The sequence below is a fragment of the Cuculus canorus genome, chromosome 8, assembly GCF_017976375.1.
Source record: "Cuculus canorus isolate bCucCan1 chromosome 8, bCucCan1.pri, whole genome shotgun sequence".
NCBI classification, from domain to species: domain Eukaryota; kingdom Metazoa; phylum Chordata; class Aves; order Cuculiformes; family Cuculidae; genus Cuculus; species Cuculus canorus.
The window spans coordinates 13,586,211-13,605,593 of record NC_071408.1 but is presented as its reverse complement, the minus strand read 5'-3'; the positions used below and the strand labels follow the sequence as shown (position 1 = coordinate 13,605,593).

At 38.7% G+C, this 19,383-nt stretch overlaps 1 protein-coding gene across 3 annotated transcripts; it reads right to left on the bottom strand.

The window, feature by feature from the left end:
* Window positions 1-9,738: 9,738 nt before the first annotated feature.
* Window positions 9,739-18,995, bottom strand: VCAM1 (vascular cell adhesion molecule 1). Of its 3 annotated transcripts, none has more exons than XM_054073366.1 (8): window positions 18,867-18,995; window positions 16,461-16,739; window positions 15,407-15,724; window positions 14,525-14,797; window positions 13,669-13,932; window positions 12,962-13,228; window positions 11,162-11,428; window positions 9,739-10,526 (listed from the first exon to the last, which is right to left on the bottom strand). In XM_054073366.1, exons 2-8 carry the CDS (start codon window positions 16,723-16,725, stop codon window positions 10,366-10,368), a joined length of 1,815 nt encoding a protein of 604 aa, XP_053929341.1. In that variant the 5' UTR covers window positions 16,726-16,739; window positions 18,867-18,995; the 3' UTR covers window positions 9,739-10,365. The 3 variants fall into 3 exon arrangements, with proteins under 3 accessions (XP_053929341.1, XP_053929340.1, XP_053929342.1); XM_054073365.1 differs by lacking the exon at window positions 18,867-18,995 and adding an exon at window positions 17,438-17,619 and having other exon boundaries at window positions 9,743-10,526; XM_054073367.1 differs by lacking the exons at window positions 11,162-11,428; window positions 18,867-18,995 and adding an exon at window positions 17,438-17,618 and having other exon boundaries at window positions 9,763-10,526.
* Between the last annotated feature and the right edge of the window lie 388 nt (window positions 18,996-19,383).

Genomic DNA, 19,383 nt, shown 5'->3' with positions numbered 1-19,383 from the left:
TCTGCAAGGGATGAGATGCGGAACAATACAAGGAACATTATAACTCCTTCAAGGTAAGTAAATGATGGAGCTTCATTCAAAATAGAAAGCATCAGACTGATCACTGCCTATAGAAGGTGACATTGCATTAGAAGTTTTGGAGAGGGTGACAGAGATTATCAACATGTCAAAACCATTTCTAAATATAAACAATTAAAAGAGTGATATTTTGGTGATTTTTTTCTTTTAGAAAAGGTATGAGTAAGACAGAACTGCACACATTCATGATTTATAGAAAAATGGTAGATGACAAACTTGTAGTCTTCCAGCGCCATAATTCAAAAACAAAGGGACAAAAAGAAGAAGAATTTTAAACCAATCAAAGGAAATACTTTCAACTAACTGTCTAATTAAACTATGCAACACTTTTCCACAGGAAGTAATTTGTGACAGCACTTTAAAAGAAGTCAAGAAATGGCTGAATAATTAGACTTATGACTAACGCCAGTGATTTGGAAGAGAGACTTAGTTAAGTCTCATGTCTGCAGACTTACATTTAAGTAATCTATACCAGGTATCAAAACCCCCTCAAGATTGTAGAAGCTGTTGTCCTTAAATTTGTCTTACAGGGTGTTTCTTACATCCTGCTGCAAAACTTCGGTTGCTGCTCACAGTCCAGCATACTGAACTGTTTGAGTATTTTTCGTTTGATCTTGTATGGGAATTACATTGCTTCTTCGAAAACAAGCAACCATTTCTCATGGAAACCTTTGTTGTGCATAGTTAGCTATTTAGCTGGGGATGGTGACGGGAGATCATTAAGTCCAATGCCCTGATGTTCGACTCGAAGCAAAGCTAACTACACAGTCAAATTAGGCTGATCAGAGTCTATTCGAGCTGAACTGCAAAAATCCTCAAGGACAGATTTTCTGCAGCTGCTGAGCAACTTGTTTTGATCACTGAACCACCCTCAATGAATTTGTTGCTCACACAGATTGGAACTTCCCTTGTCACATCTTTCGACTGTATCCTCTCGTCTTTTTGTTGTACACCTCTGAGAAGAGGCAGGCTCTGGTGTTGTCTCCAGCCTCTGGAGGGATGAGGGATATTGAAAGACTATAATTAGTCCAGAAATAAACTTCGCCCTTCTAAGACGTGTTTTTTTAATCTGGCAACGCAATTTAAAAATATCCACAGATTACGAACTTCAAATTGTGAAAGACTAAATGGGATGGAAAAGTACGCCTACATTAGCCACAAAATTCCTCATTCTTTGGCTCTTAAACCTGCCATCAGTACATTTTCTGAAAGACTATCCTTTTAACTCAATCTGATTGTGACCTCTTTAAAGGTCAGAAGTCAAATTATCAAGAAGTAAATTGATTATGTGTATTATATGAAATTTAAAGCACTTCTTCATACAGCTTGTGCAAGGGCCGTAATCTCAGGGTGACCTAGAAGAGGCACTGCACTACATTCCTTTATCCAAACTGCAGAGTTCTATCTCCTTCAACAAAAAAGAAGGAGCCCGAGGATGGCTCTTTTATGACACTCAAAAAACATGCTTTCAAGATGCCTGTGCTTGACAGTTCAGCTGCAGGAAAGATACAACTAAAAAGAGATATTCATCTTTTAAGTACAGGCAGAGACATTAATCTCATGGATCAGAACTGACAGTTTTTCATTTCAAGTGTCATAGACTTGAGCTCTGATTACACACTCATCATAGAACAAAAGAAGCTCTTGTTTTCACCTGTGCTTCATGCTGTTGACCTATTGTTTCACATATTCATCTTGATAAATCACACAAAATGCTACCTTGAAATTAAGTTTTTGTCATTAACTTGGAAAACAATACCTATGTAGACAATCTTTTATAAAATTCTGAGGGATTTTAAAATATTCTGCCAATTCAGTAAGGCTCCCAATATTTCTTCTGTTTTGTTACCGCTCCAGCCTGTTTTGTTATTACTCTTATTTCACAGTTTAAGACATTTAACAACGTATCAGCTGTTCTTCTTTAACACACACTGGTCAAGAATTCTACATACCAAAAACATTAGACTCTTCTAGAAGCCGAATAACTTACATCAAAATTTGTCTCAGAGTTGTTGTGAGAAGTGAAGTGAAGGCTTTCATTTTGTTTGCAATGAACCAGAAAAGGTGCTGGTCTTGCTCCTGCCAGCCCTGAACCTGACTATCTCAGCTGTCCTCTGCTTCACTGTATACTCTGCAAAATGAACAGGGTAGCACAGCATAGCAGAAAAAATAAGTCAAATAACCCCTCTGAAAGAAACCCTAGGAGCCTCTGCTGCAGTCCTTCAATGAGTCAAAAAAACACAACTTCATCCCCCTTCAAAACTATAGTCCTTTACCTTGGTTTCAGTTCCTTGGAAAGGTCTACATCTCACAAAGGAGAAATATTTTAAATTACTGTACACCTTCTAAGCAAGAAATCTTTTAAATTTAGCTAGGTGAAAAGTGATTTTGTGAAGTGACATAACACTCTAACCAGTCCAAAAAGTGACTATGCTAACATTTTAAAGATAAACATTCATTTCATGTGATTCCAATACTCTTCCAATGAAATAACCTCAGTTTTCATTGCAGATCATAAAAACCTTGATTTTTAAAAGTTTTTAACATCCCATTCTGTTTCAAATATAAACTTGTAATAAAAAGTATTATTATATCAGCAGGATGATTACCCTCCTCAAAAATGCAAAAATCAGGGTTTCTTCCAATCCCCATTCTGCAGAAAACACTTGACCAAATTATTGGAGTAATTATCCGATTGGCTCACATTTGTTTTAAAAAAAAACAGTAATTTGAATGTTAAATATCTAAGTGAGAGTTCTTCAAATGTGAAAGTGATTGATTACTTACTTGTACTGTGTTAAATACAGTAATTGGCAATACAGATTAATTACTCCCTAACAGATTTTGCATGTTCAGCCCTCTGTCTATAATTTGCGTGATCACTGCCAAATCTCTCCTTCCTGCTGCTGACAGCTTGTGCAATGCTGTGTGTGCAGAGCTCTTCATGCTATATTCTCTTGTGTCCCAGATATTATGTGGAAATCTAGATATCTCAGTATTGAAAGATGGCTTGAACTTTCTCCTTCTTTCTTCCAGTTTGAAAAGAGCACAACACAAGAGTATAAAACAGAAACTCCAAAAGCTCCCAAATATACCACCACAAGACATTGAACTTGCAAGCAGTACTTCATTCCACACAAACAAGGATGTTGTGCATGCTACGAATTTACACAATTCCAAGTGACAAAACAAACAGAAAACAAGTCCATTACAAGTTACTAAATGCAGTGAAGCAAACTCTGACTCAGGAAATTCCTGAGCTTCAAAACTGTTGGAGGCTGAGAGTGCATTTGGAAATTATATTGCAACACTTGTTGGTTTTACAGCATTTTTTAGGCATTAACTTCTTCCTGTTACTGGTCATTCGTGTGCTCTACATCACTGTGAACCTCATTTCCCTTTCACTGGTTCTATTTACAGTCATCTTGTTACCCCCTTACCTGGGTCTCGTTCCGACATTAAGTGTGTACACTCATAAAAAGCTGCAGAAACCTTGGGGTGAGTCAGTGTTAATCTCACCCAGTATTTACCTTCACCTCCCTATTGTATCAAGCCCAAGGCTAAACAGGTGCTTTGCTCGTAACTCAGCTCTCTCATCTCTGCATCAGGAAGGTTTTGCCAACAAAACCAACAGCTTTTAGGAGGTGAATTTTCATGGCCAGAGTAGTGCAGATTTTGGAGGCTTATGTGGCCCTGTTTTACTTAAATAAAACGGAGGGCAAGACAAAGAATTGTTCTGTCAATCAGTTTATAGATATAATAAACAGGATATTTCAGTACATTTATATTTTGATGTCAAAATTTTCAGCTTATGAATTTACCTTTGCATGTGGAAATAAGTTCTCCTGTATCCTATATATTTCTTTAGCTGCTTCTACAGACACACCATATTTTTGTCTGGCAGACAAAGCAAGTAGAGCACTATTCTGCCATGTTCTTGCTTTTTACTTCAACTCAGACAACTTGGGAAGAGTGGTTTATGTCAACATTGCCAAAAGAAGTGATGTACTCCAGTCAATACAAACAAAATCTTGCTATTTGCTCCATCCCTGCTCTGTTATTGGTACCAAGGCCATTGTGACTATGAACTACAAAAAAAGACTCAACAACAATGTTGTCCTGCAACTACAATTTGTTTGTGAGAAAGGATCTTTCTTCATTTTTTCCCAGAGCTTATCTACAAAGTCTAAATAACCTTCCTAAAATGTTTACTTCCGTATGCTTTTCAGATAAGAGTGCCTGAATGAATTATTCAACAGTAAAGAATCATGCTGTCTTGCCTCACTCTACTGTTAGGATGCTCGGGACAATACATCCTTGAATTTTAGTTGAAGGAATCAATAACAGATATATTTTCAATACAGTTCTAAAAACTGAGAGCGGTCATGTTTTAATTCTATTTCATATGTATTTCTGTTATTGAAACAAACAAACGCGTTATTTGTGGTAAGATTCTGTTGCTTAACACCTTTAGCTGGAGGCTGAGTTGCAATGCCAGTAAATACCCCAATCCATTTTCTGAAGATCTCTCTTCAGCTCCATGTTAGAAGAAGTGCTAAAGTGTCTTGTGAGGTTTTTTTGCCATGCACACCAAGTGCAAGGGCATGTAGAAAGCTCGTTCAACCAAGCCAAAGCAAAGAAGCTCTGTGGCAAACTGGTAGCAGTGCCTCAAAGTTACATCTCTGTTAAAACCCGTAATCTCTATCACTGTAAATCACGGAGCACTTAATAAATATGGAAGAATGGCATAAAATATAACAGTCTGATATAAGTGGCAGCATTCAAGACATGACATCTGTGTTGGTAACATGGATTCATTCAACATCTATGACACCATTTCCTTCAGCTGCTGAGAACAGATGTCCCATATCTGCCTCTCATTCAGAGCAAAGGTAAAATATTTAAGAGAAAAAATCAACAGCAGCTCACAACATTCCGTATTTTACAATTAAGCACACCAAAGAGCAATAAAGGAATTCTGGTTTCCTCATATGCTCCTTTCTGGTTCAGTTTACATATGCGTGTACAGTTTTCATTATTGCAATGAAAAAAAAATCATTGTTGTCCTACTTCAAGTCACATAAGCACAGAGTCCCAGGCCCTCTATCACATCTGTCTATAAAATACGCATTTTCCCTTTTTAAAAATAAATCTTCAGTCAGTCCTGGCACAAACCTTAGGATTTAAGTAAGTACATCTCTTTGCATTGCAAAAAAAGGAAAATATGTCCTTGGAAGGGTAAACCTTCAACCTGTCAAAAAACTGTTCCCTTTGTTTCAAAAAAACCTTAAACACAGCAGAATCACTGAAAGAAACCAATAACACAGTAAGCAAGGACAGCTTCACTCCCCTGTGTCTTTTAGGCACACATTTGGCTGTCCTGTGTACTTTAATAGCATCAGAAGGACTCCTCAGGTGGGAAGGGCAGAAGGACCGAGAGCTAATTCCCTGCTTGTGTACCTGATGGCTACCTAAGTACTTGGAACAGTATGTTTTAACTACTAAGATACCTGATAGCTAACAGCAAAGCACATCACTCTCTTTGAAAGCATTTCCATATTCCTGTTAGCATAACTTGCATCACTTTGGTGGCAGAATACATAACATGTGGACCACAAATGACTGTGAGGCATAAAGGCTGTTGAGCTGCATAACAGATAACTAAACGAGAGAGGTAGTTGCCCTGAAATAACTGTTTCTCTTATTTCTTTTTTAAAGGTGAAGTGGTCTTGAAGCTGAGTATAGAGTAGTGTCAAAAGCTCTGTCAGTTTTTGACTATTAAGTTGAATGTTCTCCATAAAATTCAGATTAGTTGGTACAACACAGTTTTAAATAATGGGAAAAACTGATACAGAGGATATAAAATATAATTAGTGCCAGTCAGTATGGTTTTATAGAATGTAGGCTTTTCAGACAAATTAGATTTAAGATATTTGGGCTCGTGAGGTGTTTGACTTTGTATCACATAAATTTCAGTTTTAAAAAAAGTACTGAGAACAGCTGTGAGAGATTGTACCGTACAAAGGACTAGGAAAATGTAATGGGAATAAGGAATTGACTTATTCTTTGTTCCCTGCAGTGATTCTCTGACAAAAAAAAAAAAAAAAAAAAAGGCAAATGTAAAGAAAAGGTTGTTTATAGTTGTTTATAGAAGCACAGCTGCACAGGAGAGGAATAAAGGACCTCTGGCACTGGCAGAAATGGCACTGGATCATCATCATGTACAGATCTTTTGCCACATGTTAAAGTGTCTTTTGAAGTGCTAGAGGGGATTTAGTAAAGGCCACGAGGATTATTTACAGCTGTAGAAAATGCCATATAGAGAAAGGTAGGCTTACAACAGCTCAATCTGTTCAGTTTATCAAAGAAATAAGAGAAGGCTTAAGTACAGGATGCACTTATCTTGTGGGGAGAAAGGCGGAAAAGACCAGAAAAATTTGACTAGGAAGCAGGCCACGTGTATATACAACAGAAGGGGCAGAGATAATTACCAAGGACAACGGTCTGTCCTCCATTTGTGAGGGACTTCCAATGAAAATCTGATTCCTTACAGAAGGACAGGCTCTACTCAGAGAAGTTTCCTAGTCCAGCACAGCAGCAAGTTGCTGACTAAATGGACTGTGACAGCCAGAGGTACAGGTCATCGCTCGACTTTAAACATCATAGTTGTGCCCTGCTAGCCTGAAACGGGGGGAGCCTGTCCGTGCAAACACAGGGTGCCCAGAGGTCTCTCCAGCAGATACCAGCACCTCCATCATGGAGATACATTAATGGTCCTTTCAGGATACCTACAAAATAGCCTGAAAGCGTTCTTGGAGAAGTTGAGAGAACGTCTTCCACTTTGAGCTTTACATTTTAATGAAGAGGACATTGTGAACCAGCTGCGGGGAGTGAGATTTTGCAATCATCTTTTAAAATCCATGCTCATTTTAGCAATTAGCATAGCCCCGTGGAATTGCTGGGATAAACCCCCATTCTGAGGACACAAGGGCGACTGGTGTGCTTGAGCAGGGGCCACCAATGGGGAAATGCAATTCTATAACCTGAGGTGACTTGCAGAGAAAACACAAGTGGGCCTGTCACAGCCCTTTGCTCTGCAAACCACTTTCTTGGTCATGAAGACAGGTGGCCCTTCTGGAAGTGCCTTCTGGGTTGGAGCTGCTGTTCATGCCTTTGGGACAGAGCAGAGGTTCTGCACTTTGCTTGGTGAGAAACAGTGCAAAGAGAAATAATATTCCTTCTGCAATTTTTGAAAAAAAAAGAGAAGTTATTTGACTGTGAACTTTTAACTTCCGTAGGAGAAGCTTCTGCCCATATCATTAAGAGTCTTGGAAAGCACCAAGCATCGGGCAGTAGGGGAGGAGATCCCCTGGCAAGGTTCTTCTATGTGATTTCACCGAGAGGCAGCTTACTGCCCACGCAAGAGCAGCCTCTCCTAAAATCAGCGCTGCATGGTCCCTCTATTTACTTAGCGTTTCTGGGTGAAAAAAGGCTCTGTTGAAATCACAGGCTGAATCCTATTGACTTAAGTTAGTTAATAGTTACTATTGACCCTGAGAGGCATGTAGACATTGAGGTCTGTATCTGTGTTGCAAATACTGGTGAAATCAACCGCAGAGTGGATACCGGGAACCCATGGAGGAATTTCCAGGAGAGCACCACACAAGGACCAAAACGCTTTTGTAACACAACTCCTTTTCTCTCCCACTCATCTTTCCTTTTTTTATTCCTTCTAAGGGACTATGGGAGAGGGGAAAACCAGCACAGGAACTTCTAAGCCCTTCCTCCAAGTAGGCCTGGCCCAAGACTTCAGAGAAGGCATAAGAAGCCAAGACATACCTTAGCAGGTCTCACCAGTGACCCAGCTACCCCAGCATGTCTCCCACAGTGGGAGACACCAGGAGAGCATGCAAACCTGGCCGCCTTCTGCAGTATATCCCCTGAGGATTGCTCAGCATCAGTGGCTACTGGATTAGGGGTGTTATACAGTACGTTTCTGCCTATTCCCTTTATTCTGTTATTTTTTCCAGATCCCTCTTGAGCCAATCGATCCTGTTATCCTCCAGAACTTTCTGCAGCAGCTTCCAGTGTAGTTCACCATTCACTTGGTAAAGAAGTACTTTCTATTTTTTTCATTAAACCACTCTCTCCTTCATTTGCTTGCCCTGTAGCTCTGGTATCCCATGATTTAGCAAACAGCAGTTCTGCATCTGTTGTTGGCATTCAACTGCCTTCACAATTTGGAAAACGTCAGTCATGTCCCCTCCTCCCTCACAATTCTCTCTCCAAACTGGAAAGTCCCTGCCATTTTCATTTTCCCTGTTTTCCAGTCCTACGTCTCTGTATCTTTTCTATCTATCCTTCTTGCAATACAGATACCATCACTACACCCAGAAGGCAAAAGGTGTGTACACCAAACTTTTGCACAGTGAAAAAAAATCATGCTTTCTGGTTTGTTCACAAGACAGCAGTGAGACAGTCCTGACATTATTCTGAATAAATCTGCCTGGCACCACCTCCAAGAAATTTATGTCATGGGCCTGTCAAAGCTCTCCTCCTCCTCTGTCTTCAATCTTTTCTTCACCCTCCTACTGCATGCTCACATTCCTCCAAGCCAAGTCCACATTGCTCTCCCATTTTTTCTGCTACGCCCCAATTTCCAAGCCTCCCTTTTCAAGTGTCTGTAAGCACAGGACGATGCATGTACTGATTTACCATGCACAAAACACTGATGAACATGCTATGAAAAAGCTATGGCAGACCAGCACCACTGCCTCACCCCACAGCTAGCTACCAACAGACACCTGTGTTGATATCACTGTTGGGGGATGTTATTACCACTTGTAGAATGTAAAGGAACTCTTCCCACATACCTCTGCTTGGCCTTTTTTTTGACCTTTTGTATGCAAGTTTGGAGGAGCCAAGTCCACCTTCCTGTGCCTAAGGCTGAGGGCTGCTGAGCCCACACACACTTCACCATCTCAGCCAGTGTCTGCACTTCCCACAGCCTTGCCTTCAGTTCTGAACATCACCAACCAGATGAGTCAAAACAGCATTGCTAGCCAGGAGAAGAGACGTAAGGGAGAATTCCACCTGTCCTTCCACCTCGTTTTGCCTCTGCACAGAAGGCCTGTTATTTTCACAATCATTTTGCCAACACTGAAGAAAGCGTGCAGTGAAAAAAGGTGCTAAGCAGAGTTAGCGTGCAAGCATTGGTTGTATATCAAAAGTAAAGCTGTCAGGCAAGTGGTTTGATTTCTCACAGCGAGCAGCTTGGGAAGGGCATTTAATGAGGAAACAATACAACCAGCATTGCTGAGGCTTCACAGATTTTGCCTCACCCCCTTACCTATCCCCTTAGGTCGCTGCCTTCCGTGCTTGTGCCTTTACTGTTCCACAACACTCAAATCTGCTGTTGCTAAGGGTAAGTTTTGACTAGTTCCTTCCACAGGAATGTGCATTCTGACATAATCTTAAGCTGGAATCTCTAGGGGGATCTAGTCAAAGAAAACTACTAGTAGTTTTATTTTGCAGTGGAAATCCATATCTGTTTATCGGCAGCTTATGTTCTAAATGAAGGGTATGATTTGGCTCATCACGAAATAACAGAATTCTGACATTGATTTGAGAATGATTAAGCCCTACAAAAATACCTCAGCGGTCCTAAAACTAACTAGACTACAATCCCAGCCACTTCCTGAATAATATTTAAAATATTTCACAAATGAGCCTTAAATCAATTTAAATTAATTAAAAATGCAGAGCCCAGTGATTGTGTAAGTTCATTGGAGGTACAGAGTTTATGGCAACATGAGTGAAATGAGAACATTTTCCAAACATTACCACAAGCAGACAAATTCTATTAAAAACATCCACTCTTTAGAGTAATACAAAATATAAAATGATCATCTGATCAGCTCCAGTAACGCTGATCTATATTTTTATATTCACAACATTTCTCTGTACAGTTGCAGTAAGACTACAATTTTACAAACCAATATTCAGTTGAACATATTTACACTATGTACAAACCAATTTCTCCAAGAACTCTCTGTTCAGCATACTTCAACACAGAAATGATTTACCAATTTCTGGGACGGGATGCTAGCTTTCCCTTTAATTTAAATACTGAAACATTTATCAAAACATGGAAAAAAAAAATCCATTTGCTATCACAGGATGGTGTCCTTAAGTCACTTTTTTGTTACCATATGTCATCAAAGAGTAGAACCAGTCATAACAATAAATAACATTGCTTATTATGAAGCTAGACTTATATTCATGCAATCACACTTTCAATCTGAGTGCTTTTACAAGACTGTAGGATCCATTTATCTTTGCTTTTCTTGACACGTAGATCAAAATTGCAACTACAGGTACTGCTATTGCTGTTACACAGGAGAATGCAATAATCAGTGGTATCATTTGATCAGTTTTTTCCAGTCTTCCTGAAAATAGAGATAGAAGGAGAAAAAAGTAATGTAAAAATGGATTGAAACAGATACATGTACCTCACTGTAAAAGCATGTTATTAATGACCTTCATTTAGAACACTATTTCTGTTTTCATGCAAAAAGCACATTCCAAAACATTTCCTTATGCTTTTTCTTCAGTAACTTCATATTACATACTTTAATTCCTAGCAAATATCTTGGTCCTGACTTTGCTGTGCAAGTTCAAACGCACTGATATAATCTACAATGAAGAATACCACGCCACGGAGTTCACAAAGAACATAAGAAGAATATCACGTATTTTACCCAATCTTTAGATCTTTTTGTGAAAAGAACTTTGTTTGTGTATGTGGACAGAAATGCGGCCAGGATCCACTTTTTTCTGTCCCTATCCTTGAAGCTACTGTACCAACTGGGGTAAGAGAGACAATAACATCCACACTGCAGGGAGGTTAAATACAGCTTATTCTCACCAGCTGTTCTATGATTTGATTTATTTTTTTGAGGAGGGACTATGTTAACTGCCATATGATTGTGCAAGGATCAGCCATGAACTAGTTAGGCTCACCTTGACACAAAATTCATTAGAAAGTATGAACAAAATAAGTTTAGGTGACAGATCTACCTACCTACAACAGCTATCTCAATCACTTTGATGTTGCTCCCAACCTCATTGAAAACATCAAGCAAATATCTGCCTGTATCTTTCTTGGTGACATTGTAGAGTATAAAGGTTCCATTCACTGATGGCAGAATAATTTCTTTCTCCTGATGGACTTTTTTCAGCACCATCTGTGATGGTGGGTTACTGTATGTGCTACATGTAATAGTGACATTTTCTCCTTCTTTAACATTTGCTGATGGATATACTAACACAGTAATATTTTGGGGAGGAACTGAAAAGAAAAGAAAAAGAAATGCAAAGTAGGATTTAGCAACAAACAGAAGCAAAAAATTCATGAGGTATCAGCAGCTTGTACACACAAAGTACTAATCTAGTTAATGCATTCACTATAATATTTGAGCACATAGCTTTAGACATTACTCTCTCACTAGTTATCCTTCACACACTGCAGTCAGCAGCTGGCAGAAAGAACATTTTATCAGTTGATGGAGTATGTTGCATATCTTTTACATTATATAGAGCCTTTTTTTATTTTAATTTCACTGTTTATTCATTTGAGTTCATGAACGGACACAGATCGACAGACCAAGAGGTTGATGTCCCCTTTCAACAGAAGGGTAATAGAAAAGTCAAAGGAAAGAGTCCTAGAATAGTTCTTTTTTCACTAGGTTCCACAGTTTTACATCCTGTTTTCAAAGGTGGAAGTGGAACTATGAAAAAATTTGAAGCAACAATTATTTTGTGCTTCTGCCATTTTGGACAGAAGTTTTCATCAGCACTAAGCTCCTACCACTTAGCATGGGAACCTGTGCAACTCATCAGTGTTTTTAAAGACGATTCCTCCGTAATGGAAGTGAAGACCCTGTCTAAACAAAGTCCTAATATCAACTATGTGTAGTAGTTATTTTAAGTAACCTTTGACATAAAGTACCATGCGCTGAGACTACTCTCCCAGTTCATTAATGATATGCATTCCTGCGTTCCTGCATTCCTGTGTTCCTGTGTCCTTCAGCTGAGCCCCGTCTATGGTCTATTTGCCATCTACTCTTTCAAGGGTTGTGATCCCATCACCTGTTTCCTTTCACAGAGTACTCTGAACAGATGTAACATCCACAGATGTGTGAGAGATGGTAATACCTTCTCCTTATATCACTGCAGCTGATGGGAAAATTAAAAGTGTATTTTTTGGTGCAGCTACAATAATAGTAAGGAATAAGGAAGAGAGATGGATTAGTGGCAGAAGTGATCCCTAAGCAATACGCTGTTGCCATGCAATAAACAGAAGCAGCAGGGCTAAAGCAGAGAAGTCTCCTTACTACTGAAAATGAAACTTTGCTATCATTGCATGTATAGGCATTTGCTATAACTTAAATGAAGCTTGTGAGAACAGGATCTAAAGTCCTAGCTTAAAGGAGAGTCACGAGGCTGTAACACAGTCCCTCCACAGAGAAGTTCCAGCATGTACTTTCTCTTTTAATCTTCTCTATGCAGGTATCTGGATCCTCCACTGAGATCTATTTGGTCTAAAATATAGGCACTACAAATCTTCTTTGCCTCATGCATACATCTGCCAATTGGAAGGAGTGATGGAAGCTCAGCTGACATGAGACCTTTGTGTAAGCTATCCGTACTAGGGCAGATTTCACCCTTCACTGTTTAAAGCTTCCTAAATGATTTAACAACATTAGAGCCATCTTTTAACTCCATTAACATCAAAGATACGATTCCCCAATCCTCCACAGAATGAGATCTGGTCCTCAAACACATTAAAAAACCCTCTTGTGTTCCACCTTGTTCTACCAACCTTGAACAAGTAATTTCACAGTTTTTTCTTCTTTGCCAAATTGGTTATAAGCTTCACACTCATAAAGCCCCAGATCTTGACTTTTCACATTCTGCAGAGTTAAAGTTGCATCTTTAGAAATTTCCTCAGACTCCCCAGTGGCTGCCTTTTTCTTCCAAGAAATCACTGGAGCCGGATTACCAGAACTCGTGCATTTCATCGTCACAGTTTCTCCTTCTTTAACAGCAGTAGAAGGGATAACAGAGATCACTGTATTCTTTGGTCCATCTGAAAGGAAGAATCCTGCAGTTAATCACCATTGGATTTTTTTAGAGGTGGATCCAGCATGTTCTAGTGGATACAAGGTTGTCAGCCTCCAAAAGTCAATTTGTTTTTAATTCTCAGAATAAGTAAAGTACACAGAACCAAAGCTTCCATACAAACTCTCTATAACCTAAACATACTAAGCACTTCTAACCAAGAACCTTAAGAAGGTAGGTCAGTTTCTCAATCATTCAAATCTTGAGGTAAGACTGTCATAACATGGAAGATTTCATGTCTCTGTTTTGCTCATCAGGATTGCTCCTTTGAGGGGGGAAGAGCAGAGGACTGCTTTTCTTTCTGTATTCACGGGGTTTTGTTTATTCTGATGGTTACATTTATCGCTAAAGTAAGAGGAGAATTAATAATTATTTTTAAATGATTGGGAAAACATTACATATACTTACATTCCACATTAAGTGTTATTTCACTTATACTTTTTCCAAACTTATTTTCTGCTACACATTCATAGTCTCCTCCATTTAGGAATGTCACAGATGGAAGAAGAATTCTTCCCTCACTGTAAGACCCCATGTCTGCACTGTCGTGTTTTCTCCTTAAAATAATCTTGGGAGGAGGGTTACTCTGAGTAGAACATTGTATGGAAACATTTTCTCCTTCTCGAACCGTTGTAGAAGGACTAATGGAGAGTTCTGCAATTTTTGGAGCACCTGCATGACAAAAGAAAAGGCTGTTACACAATGCAAAAGCACTAAAGATGGAGAGAGTTTAAGATAGTAAGGATTGTTAGCCTAAGGATCTGTTCATTTTGGGTTTGGTCCCAGGTTTCATCTGAGACTTTTGGCTCTACTGAAACAGTAGCAGTAATAATAATAACAACAACAACCACCACCAAGTAGTTTTACTATTAAATGACTACTGAATTTACTACTAGTGTCTAGAACTAGTAGTTCAAAGGAGACTGTGATGTCCCTGTGAAATTGCTACGCACATTAGCATTTCAAGGAAATAACAGTGTGCCCCACACCACTCCTTTCTCAGGTTCTTTTATCACTCCGAGTGTTGCATTGCAGGAAATGTATAGAGGTATGCGTGTACAACAGCAGTTCAGAGAGAATTAGCTGAAAATTAAGCACAGAAAAGAAAAGCACAGCCAGGAGTAAATTGAAAGCTAAATCCTTAATACATAACAAAGAAGGCCCCACAATTTCCTAATTTTCACTATTTCAGTATCCTCCAACTCAACAGGCAGCTGCCAGTTGGGTACTGGATAATACAAATTAAATTCAGTCAGGCTTGTACCTTGTACAACAATGTCCATGGTTGCTTTATCTGTTTTATTAGTTACTAGATTAATTACTTCACAGATGTACAGTCCTGAATCAGTGAAATGGGCATGGGGAATAGAAAGAACATTGTTTTCTATCAGATGCTGAATGCTGTCATCAGCCAGATGTTTTCTCCAAAGTATTTGTGGTGGTGGATTGCTCTCAGTCACACAAGTGAGTTTTACAGGGTCTCCTTCTATTGGCGACTTGCCCAGAGATGCAATAATGACAGTATTTTGTGGACCAACTGGAAGAGAACAAAAGAGAGAAGGTCAGTAAGTTAATGAAGAATGACATGCACATCTTTAACACTAGCTTCTCTAGAGAGAACATTTCACACAGTACCAAGGGAAAAATTAATGTGAATTTCAGTGGAACAATTTTTCCAGACTTGACAAGACATTTAACTTGGAGCTTTGAAAGCTAAGCTAGACAAAATGTGTACACTTTTTTTTTTTTCACTCTTAGATTTGTCTCCCTGTTGTTTAGGACTATAAACTTGGAACTGCTAAGCACACAACAGCAATTTTTAAAATGATTGCTTATCTGCATGCTGCCATTTTTCTTCTGACGTTTACTTTCCGACTGAGCAGCAGTGTCAAAGGTAAGCGAGTGAGAGAGGAGTTGCTAAAGCACTGCCTAACTCCTGTCAGAAACAACAGTGCATATTTAATGACTCAATGACTGATACTAAATACAAAAGAATTCAATTGAATACAAAAGATTATCTACAAAAATAATACAGAAAGGAAGTGCAGATTATAAATTATTTATAGCACACACTTTTTAAAATAATTTCATGAAACTTAATACCAAACAGTACTTGGTATGGAAGACTTAGAATAAAAATACTTACAGTTTGCATTCAGTTTCTGTGAGGTTACTCTCTCTTTGGGTTCAAAGTCCATATTCGCAATTGGTAACTTGGCCACACAGGTAATCTCTTTCCCAATATCTTCAGCCGTGGGATTAAACGAAAACGTCACAGTTTTGGTCTCTGTATTTGTGATATCATCTTGATAAAAATTTTCGGTGTGAAGAACATGTTCCTCTTTCTTTAGAAGTACTTCCAGGTGATCCGAAGGATACACATCAGGAATTTTACAGGTGACAGTAACTGGTTCTCCAGCAACCAAGGATGGGCTGATCTCAATAACAGGATCACTGGGGAAGGCTAAAAAATAAAATCCATTTCTTTAGTCTAGCAGAGATGAGCTCTAGTGCAAGATCCCCCTATCAAATACCTTGACTTTAAAGGCATTCAGAACATGATGTTGTATCAATTTTATTACAAGACATATCTTGATATGAAAACATGCAGCCCTTTTATAAGCAGTTCATACACTAACAGGAGTTATGCTTGTACAATTGTTAAAATATCACAAATTATCTAGTAAGATCCAGCAAGGCATCTGGGCAGTGATACAGCTGCCTAAATACAGGCATCCAGAACAACCCATCCACGGGTGGTATCCTGTTTTCTGTGCTGGTAGGTTCAGACATCTGAATCATTCCCCTACCAACTGCAAAGGTTTTGATTCGGTGCCCTGTGCTTGCAGGTTTCCAAATACATCCATCTCAACCATATTGGTTGTGTTGATTTGTGCTCAGTTTTTTTTTCAGGTCTACAAATGTTTTGGGGAGTCTATGTTTTGGTTTTCAAGTATTACCAAGAATAAGAACAAATAAGACCAATACATGCTAACTTCAGTGCAAAAACCTAAGCAGAAAGGTGCTGAGAAAGAGCCCTGAAGAGACAGATAAAGAAATATTACAAGGAAACAGGTGTTGAGCTACAGCAGACTCATTATCCTAGCATTATCAGTTAAATACCAACCACAATATCTAAAAATAATTACTGATCTCTACAAACATGTACCACTTAAAGGGAATTTTACATTTTTACTTACAGTAAAGTTCAACTTTGGTACTCTTCTCTTTTTTGTCTTTCACACCACAGAAGACAGTACACAGATATTCATGAGAATTCACAACACTAACTGGATTCATAGTCAAGGTAGAGTATGTCCCACAGTTGTTCACTGTTCCTCCAAGTGGATTGTCCATCTGGGTTCTCCAGGAAAATCTCGGTGATTCACAGCCAGTAGTATTGCATGTGAGTATGAGTGTTTCTCCAATCTGTGCAACAATTCTGTTAGCAGGTATAATCTCCATTTCAAAAGCTTGAACTGCAACAGGAAGAACATATATAAACTCAGCATCATTCTCAACATTTATTTTCTTATTTCTTCTCATGTCTTACTGTGACAAAAGGTATCTGTAAGTTTACTTTACAGTTATGTGTAGGTTAAACTAATAAAGCTCACACAGTGGTTTACATCTCCAAAATACCCTATAAACATCACTAGTTTTGTCAAAAGATAATACAGACTCGGATGACTAAGGCAGTTCTCGTGTTTTAAATGGCACAAACCCAACGCTGTCAGTGAAAATAAATGCACTAGCACAACATAACTTCTTTTTGTCAGGTGGATCTGGCTCTAGAAGTTTGTAACGTTACAGAGGAGGGCTGGTAAAATAGGAAGGAAACTGCAGAATCACTTTCAACAGGACAGTTAGTACTAAACGTGACTGATCCTGTCAGGGATGACTGGAAATCAAACATGCAGTGATCTACTGCAGTTGCCTCCTAGGCTGACTTCCAGCAAACTCAATAAGAAATGACTGTGTCATTGCAGAGCACAGAAAAGCTCAAAGTAAATGTCAAAAAAAGCTTCCTGACACTTTGACAGAACTACTTAACTGACAGTTGCGTTCACTGAAATGCAAAAGCAAATGGAACAAAGAGAAACAAAGATCAAACAGCAAATTGTAGGTCAGCTTACAATTAGCAAAATTAAATAAAGCAAACACCACCCCAACTTACCAGTCATGAACACACAGAAAATTATTAGCACAGCTTGGCTTGTTCTTCCCATCTGTTTTAACAGTTGTAATTGCTGTTACTGGGTAAGAAAGTAAATTCAAGAGCTTTGCTCTCTCCTTTCTGCGTAGAAGCACAGAGACCGGCTGCTGCTCGGCAGCAGTTTATCAGCACAGCTCCAGCGAGCTCTTTATAAAGGCTCTCCTCGAGGCGGAGCGGGGATTCCCTGGACGGGAAAATCCAGGGTGGGCAGGGAGAGATGCTCCCAGCCGGGCTGCGCCCTCTGCTGCTCCTCCAACAGCGTTGGAAGCCAGGAAAGCAAACAAGAACCCTCATCATCCAGTGCCTACCAGACTCAAAATGACCGAGTCAAGATCTGATCCTGCAAACAACTGATAAAAGAAAAGAACTTGGGTAATTCCAAGTCATTGAATGGCGCTGTATCTCAGATGGAAAGTTAGTCAAGTTTGTTTTCAGTGCAAATATTTTTGTAGGGCTGAGCCTTGGGAGCGCTTCTAACACGACTCAGCTCTGAAGGTAATTTTAACTAACTGAGTATTCCCATTAAACACAGTGCTACCAGTTCAAGAGGGGATGTTATTTATGTTTCTAAGTATTATTGATCCCTAAAAAATGAAGAAATAAGTCAGATAACAGAAGTCCACATATCCAACTTCATCTGTTTGAATCAGGCTCATCCCGTTCAGATGAACTGAACAAACTAATTTTCCAATTCAACTTTAAAAATGTCTCCAAAATGTCCCTCTTTCCAGATGTTACTCGTATGCTCCATTGCTGCTTCTCAGATTTCTTATGTCCTGTTTATGTATGAAGTATTGCAGCTGACAATACAACTCCAGGATTATTTTCACTGTTTGGTTTCCAGTGGGTATATGAATGCAGTTTGGAATATTTCTCAGGACAGCTATTACTGGCTAATACAGTAACAATGTTAAGAAAATAGTAAAATAATATTTTAGTGTTTAATTTTTTATTGGGAAATGCTATGAATGCAAGTAATGGATAAAGGTTACTAAATCTCAATTGTTTATTTATTCAACTACTTGAGTAGTTGCTGTCAGTCAATTATGAACCTCTAAATATAAGCAGCAAGAAATTCAACCCAAAACATAACAGTTTTTTAAAAAAGCCTCTGGCAAATTGTTTAGGGTGTAACAGCTTGGTTATTTCATGTCTATGAAATATTGTCATGATATACTATATTTTATAGACAGCACACATTCAAATATCTAGTAAATTAGTAATAACCTGGAGAAGTAAAGGCTGAAGTTATAATGCTGTAAATGCTAAAGAAATTTAATTGCTGAAAAGCTGGCACCACATCAAACAACACTTTTTTTGAGTTAAGCAGACTTTATGGTTAAAAAACTAATGCTAGCTCCAAAATACCAGGTTCAAGTGAAAGCAGTACCATAGGATGTAAGGCTCCCCCTGGCCTACACACAGCACGTTTTCTTCAGGAACTATTTTTTTCTGCTTTTCTCCCGACTGTAGATGACCCCACGTTAATTGCATCCTCATCAAAGGAGAGCCAGACAGTACAATCTGCTGCAGAAACATACAAGGTTAAATAAGAAGCATTAACTGCTCTTTTCATACACTTATCATTAACTCATAAATATAAAAGGGAAGCAATGATTGTAGGAAGATAAGATTGTGACATCAGGCAGAAAGTATGTCTTCAAAATAATAATAACAACTATAATATTCAGAAATATGAAAAAATAAACAAGACAATCCAAGAATTACCCAAAAGACAATAAAACAGGGAAACCTGAAGCACCTAGCAATGCCTAACTGAAAGTCACTGAAGCTGAAATTCAATGAAACCATGACAGTGAATTCTCCCACAAGATATTACTTTTATTATCATCATCATTGTATCTATTGAAGAAGGAAGAAAAATAAATTCTCATAAGTCTCAGGAA